This window comes from Brassica oleracea, chromosome C8 (genome assembly GCF_000695525.1).
Source record: "Brassica oleracea var. oleracea cultivar TO1000 chromosome C8, BOL, whole genome shotgun sequence".
In the NCBI taxonomy this organism is placed as follows: domain Eukaryota; kingdom Viridiplantae; phylum Streptophyta; class Magnoliopsida; order Brassicales; family Brassicaceae; genus Brassica; species Brassica oleracea.
The window spans coordinates 22,189,636-22,196,238 of NC_027755.1; the positions used below are offsets into that span (position 1 = coordinate 22,189,636).

The 6,603-nt window shown below is 39.4% G+C and overlaps 1 protein-coding gene across 1 annotated transcript; it reads right to left on the reverse strand.

Moving 5' to 3' along the window:
• Nucleotides 1–3,761: 3,761 nt before the first annotated feature.
• Nucleotides 3,762–5,136, reverse strand: LOC106308063 (uncharacterized endoplasmic reticulum membrane protein C16E8.02). The gene is made up of 4 exons (XM_013745181.1): nt 4,554–5,136; nt 4,286–4,348; nt 4,126–4,197; nt 3,762–4,022 (listed from the first exon to the last, which is right to left on the reverse strand). Exons 1-4 carry the CDS (start codon nt 4,905–4,907, stop codon nt 3,912–3,914), a joined length of 600 nt encoding a protein of 199 aa, XP_013600635.1. The 5' UTR covers nt 4,908–5,136; the 3' UTR covers nt 3,762–3,911.
• Between the last annotated feature and the right edge of the window lie 1,467 nt (nt 5,137–6,603).

The following is a 6,603-nucleotide window of genomic DNA, read 5'->3' on the forward strand; positions in this document are numbered from 1 at the left end:
CAGACGCCTTATTATAAGTCGTCTAATAAGTCGTCCAGATGGAAGACTTTCCAGACGACTTAATTAAGTCGTCCGATAAGTCGTCCAGCTGGGAAGACTTTCCAGACGCCTTATTATAAGTCGTCTAATAAGTCGTCCAGATGGAAGACTTTCCAGACGACTTAATTAAGTCGTCCGATAAGTCGTCCAGCTGGGAAGACTTTCCAGACGCCTTATTATAAGTCGTCTAATAAGTCGTCCAGATGGAAGACTTTCCAGACGACTTAATTAAGTCGTCCGATAAGTCGTCCAGCTGGGAAGACTTTCCAGACGCCTTATTATAAGTCGTCTAATAAGTCGTCCAGATGGAAGACTTTCCAGACGACTTAATTAAGTCGTCCGATAAGTCGTCCAGCTGGGAAGACTTTCCAGACGCCTTATTATAAGTCGTCTAATAAGTCGTCCAGATGGAAGACTTTCCAGACGACTTAATTAAGTCGTCCGATAAGTCGTCCAGCTGGGAAGACTTTCCAGACGCCTTATTATAAGTCGTCTAATAAGTCGTCCAGATGGAAGACTTTCCAGACGACTTAATTAAGTCGTCCGATAAGTCGTCCAGCTGGGAAGACTTTCCAGACGCCTTATTATAAGTCGTCTAATAAGTCGTCCAGATGGAAGACTTTCCAGACGACTTATAATAAGTCGTCTGCGCAGTCTTTTGGATTGAAGTAAATACCTGACTCAAGATAGCAGCTTTCATTGATCTGCGGCCTCTGCTGCCCTCGTAAGCCAGTATCGGTGGAGACGGACTGTCTGCTCTGGGACCACCAATACTAGCACCCAATTCCGGCATAGCTGTGTACGTCTAGACCTGAAGAACTTGTATAAACCCATCCACGGTGTAACAGCCAGCAATTTCTTTGTTCCACAAAGAGTCCATCAGCACCTTAAACGCGACTCTCCCCCATGGATAATTCTCAAACCGTTCTAAATCCATCACTAGCCTTGCCAGAGTAGATCGTGTAGCGGTTGAAAACTTTCTCCCTTCAATGAATCCAGTGAAGATGGAGAGGTACGCGAGCCGCTTGCGATCTTCCCTGGACCAATCCCCGCATCTCTTCAGTGCTGCTATTATCTGATCAGTAGTTGGCCCAGCTTCCAGATGAACTCCCAGCATCCCCCAGAAAGAAACCATCTCTGGGGTAACGTCACATTTTGGTGTCTCAAGGTCCTCGATGTACTCGCAGTTTAGACCAGTGAGGTTTTCAAACTCTAACAGTGAAAACCTCAAAGGTTCTGGACCAACGAGAGACCACATCTCATACTTCTTCTTAATGTCCAGCTTGAAACTGAGCATGTAGTGAACCAGCCTTGAAGCCCAACCAAATCCCTGCTCCTTGAACTTGATGAAAACTCCCAAACTCGACTCCTTGAGCTCTTCAAATTCGTCATCAGTAAGAGCTTTCCTAAGAGCAGTATGCAACTTGCTGTTATCCGTATGATACGAAATGCTATTGTGGGCTTCTGGTTCTTCCCCTGATGTGTATAACCTACGGGGGAGTTCTGGAATATCCATCCTTTTTGTCTGCAAAATAATCAAAGACAACAATATAAGTCCAGACGACTTAGTAGACGACTTAAATTACTTACAAGTCTTCCAGTCGCAGAAGGAGTTGGAGTACTCGTCATTGCGGTTATAGATCTGAAAAAATAAACGTGAAACGGTGAGAATGAGTAAATTGATAGAGACAACGTTTTATGTTCATCTTTTCCTCGAGATTGATGACTTAGCGGCGTTAGGGTTTACAGAGAAACGGCGCTAAGGTTTACAGAGAAGAAGCGGCGGCGCTAGGGTTTAGAAGAAGCGGCGGCGCTAGTGTTTAGAACGTTGGTGACCACGGTGGCGAGGGCGACGGTTTGTTCGGAAATAGTGGAATCGGCGGCGCTAGGGTTTAGAGGAATCGGCGCGGCTAGGGTTAGAAGAAGCTGCGGCGACAACGGTGAGAATGAAGTGAGATAGATAGCCGATGTTGAGAACGATGGTTTGTTCGGAAATCGTGGGAATTCGAAATCGCCTTTGAGAGGGAGAACTGTTAGGGTTTCTGAATTTCGCGAAAAATGAAACAAAAAAAATAAAAATCACCTTATATATTGGGTAAATAATCCGGTTAGCTTTAAAATTACATTGGTAAACTTTAAGGTTTGGTCCGGTTTAGACGACTTATTCTGGCTGATAATGTACAACAGACGACTTAATATTTAGTCGTCTGTTTTCAGACGACAAAATATTAAGTCGTCCTAGACCCTAAAATGAACCCCTAAACTAAAATGACTAGATTAACTAACTAACCACGTTATAAAATCAAATTATACTTAAATAGTGTTTACTATACACAGAAATGAACACGCATAAGTAATTTTAAAAATTTTCAAAAACGGTTTTAATGCTTTCCAAAATCTAACCCTAAGAACACATACAATACTACAACATATGTTGATGAAACATAAACTAAAGAATATCATGACTCACTACTTTCACTCATCTATGCTGAAAACAATTGAAATTTGTTATATCTTAATTTATACCTCCTAAGACATATGTTAATTACATAATTCCCATTTTTCACTTATCAAAATATTTTTTACAAAATTTTTAAATTATGTTTAAGACTAACTGTCCAGACGACTTTCAGTTAAGTCGTCTGGACGACTTATTTTCAAGTCGTCTAAACAGACGACTTTCAGTTAAGTCGTCTGGACGACTTATTTTCAAGTCGTCTAAACAGACGACTTTCAGTTAAGTCGTCTGGACGACTTATTTTCAAGTCGTCTAAACAGACGACTTTCAGTTAAGTCGTCTGGACGACTTATTTTCAAGTCGTCTAAACAGACGACTTTCAGTTAAGTCGTCTGGACGACTTATTTTCAAGTCGTCTAAACAGACGACTTTCAGTTAAGTCGTCTGGACGACTTATTTTCAAGTCGTCTAAACAGACGACTTTCAGTTAAGTCGTCTGGACGACTTATTTTCAAGTCGTCTAAACAGACGACTTTCAGTTAAGTCGTCTGGACGACTTATTTTCAAGTCGTCTAAACAGACGACTTTCAGTTAAGTCGTCTGGACGACTTATTTTCAAGTCGTCTAAACAGACGACTTTCAGTTAAGTCGTCTGGACGACTTATTTTCAAGTCGTCTAAACAGACGACTTGCGAGGGGTAGAAACGTAAAAAAAATTCCGTTTTTTTGTTTGGTCACAAGGGGATATTTGTAATTTCAATAGCCTTTTAGGTTACTTTTGCCTTTGATCCAAGTTGGAGTATTGTTTTGGGTTTGACTCCAAGTTTTGAGTCACACTTGGCAATTCTCCCTAAAAACTACAAACATTTGACTCATATTTTCCTTATTTATTTTCCATGCTATGAGTCAGACTCATTTTCAAATTTATTAGACAGGTAAAAAAATTATAAATTTATTTTATTGTTTTACTATATTTAGTCAAACCTCTATTTTGTTATATTATCAATATTTTAATTCAAAGATTAATCCTTGTTTTTTATATTACAAATTTAAAAGTTTTGGGTCATGCTTTAAATTTTTGTACTTTTATAAGAATATGGTAAAAAAAAATGTTTGGGTAATATTTTTTTGAAACACTATAATATATAATATATTTTTGTAAAAATTGAAGTAAAAAGATTTTGTAAAATGCAATAGTGTTTTTAAAACTCGCCTCTGGCCTCTACAAGTCGGCACTGTCGACCAACATGTACGTCCTATAAAATATTGTTCATTTTCAAGTTCCGTTCGATATATTGAAACATAGTTATACACAAATCCATCAATTGGTGGTCTTGTTATTATGTGGAACTTTAACATAGAAACATTACAATGGGTTTAGGTTTATATGATCCAAAGCTTATGTGAGCTTAGTCTACTTGATCTGCTTCTTTTCTCTCCATTCCTTTATGCTACTTTCTACCTTGGCGTTCACGCGAGCTTGAAAACCTGGATATGGCTCATACCCGAAAACCAATTGAAGAATCTGTATTCATTCACACAATTCCACATTAGCTTTCCATGTTTTTTGAGTACAACAACAGCAGAAAGAATTTAGTTGGAGAGAAAGAAAACAAAAACAACTTCACCTCAAGTAACACGAAGAAAGGAGCCATTAGAAAAGCTTGGGCTAGATTGTCTAATAGCGCAGGTGCTCGTTTCTGTTAAGAGTAGACAAGAAATCAACAATACCTGTTTTAGGCCTCGTGAAAACTGATGAGATGTGACAAATAAAAAACAAGGGCTAACCTCGAATAATCCATGGCCAAGAAACTGCCCGGTCCAACATAACAGCTGAGATGCTAATCCAACCTAAGAAAATACAGGGAAAATTGTTATAGTGTCTACAAAACAGATGGATTTCGAATAGGGAATCCATAACAGACTAATCAAATGATCCAAAACATGAAACACACACGCACACATGGATGCACATGCTCTCATAAATACACTCCTCCTCCAAGAAAAAGACAAAACTTTTTTTTACATTCAGACAAAAGAGAGAAAAAGATTAAACCTTTACGGCAAGAGAAGGTCCTAATCGATCAGCGAGGACACTGGAACCAACCCAGCAAGCGAAACACATGAGAGCCGCTACGAACCCAGATTTTTTATCCAAACAGATGTAGAACAGAGCATACGCCACCGTGACGACAAACCCAACGTTTAACCTCAGAACGCCGTCGAGGGTCATCGACTGAGGAAACCCTAATTGAGAAAGGTCGTAAATTGGGGACGCGGGGTAGAGGAGAAGCAAGGCTGTGAAGACGATTGGCCATACGAAGATGATGTGGATTACGATGTTGATTGGGTTGCTGTGGTAAGCGCCGTAGAAGGCGAAGTGCTTCTCCAGATCGAGCAATCCCATCATGCAAAGAGAGAATTTTGTTTTCGCTAAGAGAGAGAGAGAGAGATGTTGATAATGCGTTGAAAGGGGAAGTTGGGTGGGGGATTGAAATAGTATCGTCGCCTTCGCTTAAACAGGAAGATTTACAGAGAGACACGGAAAGAAGACGATAAAGGTACGATTTTTATGCTAACATGCGCTTTTGCCTTAAATGAACATGTACTGTCATTGCTATTATGCGCTTTTTAGATGGTGAACGTGTTCTGGCATTGCTGTTTTGCGCATATAGAGAGTTGATTATCCGCGAGGGGAAAAGACCGAACCGGCAAGTTTGATTTCTGACTGGACGAACCTGTCATTGCTAACTTGCGCAGATGGGATGTAACTGATAATACATGGGATGTATACAAACGTGGATGGTTTGGTTATGTGGATATATCTTACCAATTTAAGGCAATTACCGTTACTCGTTATCTCTTGTATTGTAGCCTAAGCAGATTTCTTAAACATTTTTTTTCCTTATATAAATGATGTAATGATTTGCTAAATGGAACACTTGAGGAGGAAGGAATATGAAGGTTTGTTTGTCTTAAGCTTCTGGGCCTCTTTGGGCTGCATTTTATTGAAAGTCTTATCTCTCTTGGTTCAACTTGGGTTTTTGAAAGACAAGTTAAAAAAAAAAAAAAAAAAACTTGGGTTCTACTGATACATGGGAATTTTTATAATGGGCCTCAGTAATCTTAAGCCTTCTTTCCTCTTTACATACAATACGAAAGTTCAGTAGAAAAATACAAATTATTTGGCTATGTGTAAGTAATCATTTCTAACTACGAATTTAATAATGAAGCTCCTTGTTCTTGTTGTGATCTCGGCTGCACATAGACGGTTGTGTAAGCCGCCGACGAGCAGTGTGATTGCGGATGCACAAAGACGTTTGTGTAAACCGCCAACGAGCAGTATGATTACGGGTGCACAAAGACGTTTGTGTAAGCCGCCAACAAGCAATGAGATTGTGGAGGTACAAAGACGTTTGTATCAGTCGCCGACGCGCAGATTCTGGGAGTACAAAGATGGACTACTGTACGTCTGGAGATATACATATATCCTTATGAGGAAATGCGGGGTGCATAGAGTAGCATGTACTATCAGCGCACTGGATGTTTTATGTGGTGTATTAGACACTGTGGTTGTTTCATGCTAGAGCTATGCCTACATGGTCGTAGTGCTATGTACTGAATCAGTGGTTTGCTGTTTAGCATCCCATACCTTACGGAGTAACTCTCTTGTTACTCACCCCTCTTTATTTCCCTTGCAGGTGAACATGACGAGTAGTTGAATATGTGGACGGATTTGTGTCTTGGGATCGTTGTATTTTATTTCGGTTTTAATTAATTTCTCGATTTAATGTATTTGGTTTTAAATTATAAACTTGTTTTATTTGGAAATTATTTGATTAAAAGGTTTGACATTTTATTCGGTTTTATAAATCGGTTTAATTTGTTATTTTTCGGTTAGTAACACACAGTTTCCGAGAGAGGACGAGACGGGTGTTACAAATATGTTATATATTAGATCTGGTACGAACTATATCCGAAAATCTACCCCAAAAAAACAGAGAATTGTTTTAGAGTTTTTAATACCAAGTAGCTTTCGGGAAAGAAGAAAGAAGAGAACGAATCAACAGGACCGAGTCCTTTTGGTCTCTCTTCTTCATTACGCG

Excerpts from the sequence above, each read along its gene's own strand:
- LOC106308063 (XM_013745181.1), bottom strand. The coding sequence starts at position 4,907 with ATGATGGGATTGCTCGATCTGGAGAAGCACTTCGCCTTCTACGGCGCT. Across the intron at positions 4,198-4,285 it reads TTGGCCATGGATTATTCGAG|AAACGAGCACCTGCGCTATT; the intron begins GTTAGCCCTTGT and ends TACTCTTAACAG. Across the intron at positions 4,023-4,125 it reads CTTTCTTCGTGTTACTTGAG|ATTCTTCAATTGGTTTTCGG; the intron begins GTGAAGTTGTTT and ends GAATGAATACAG.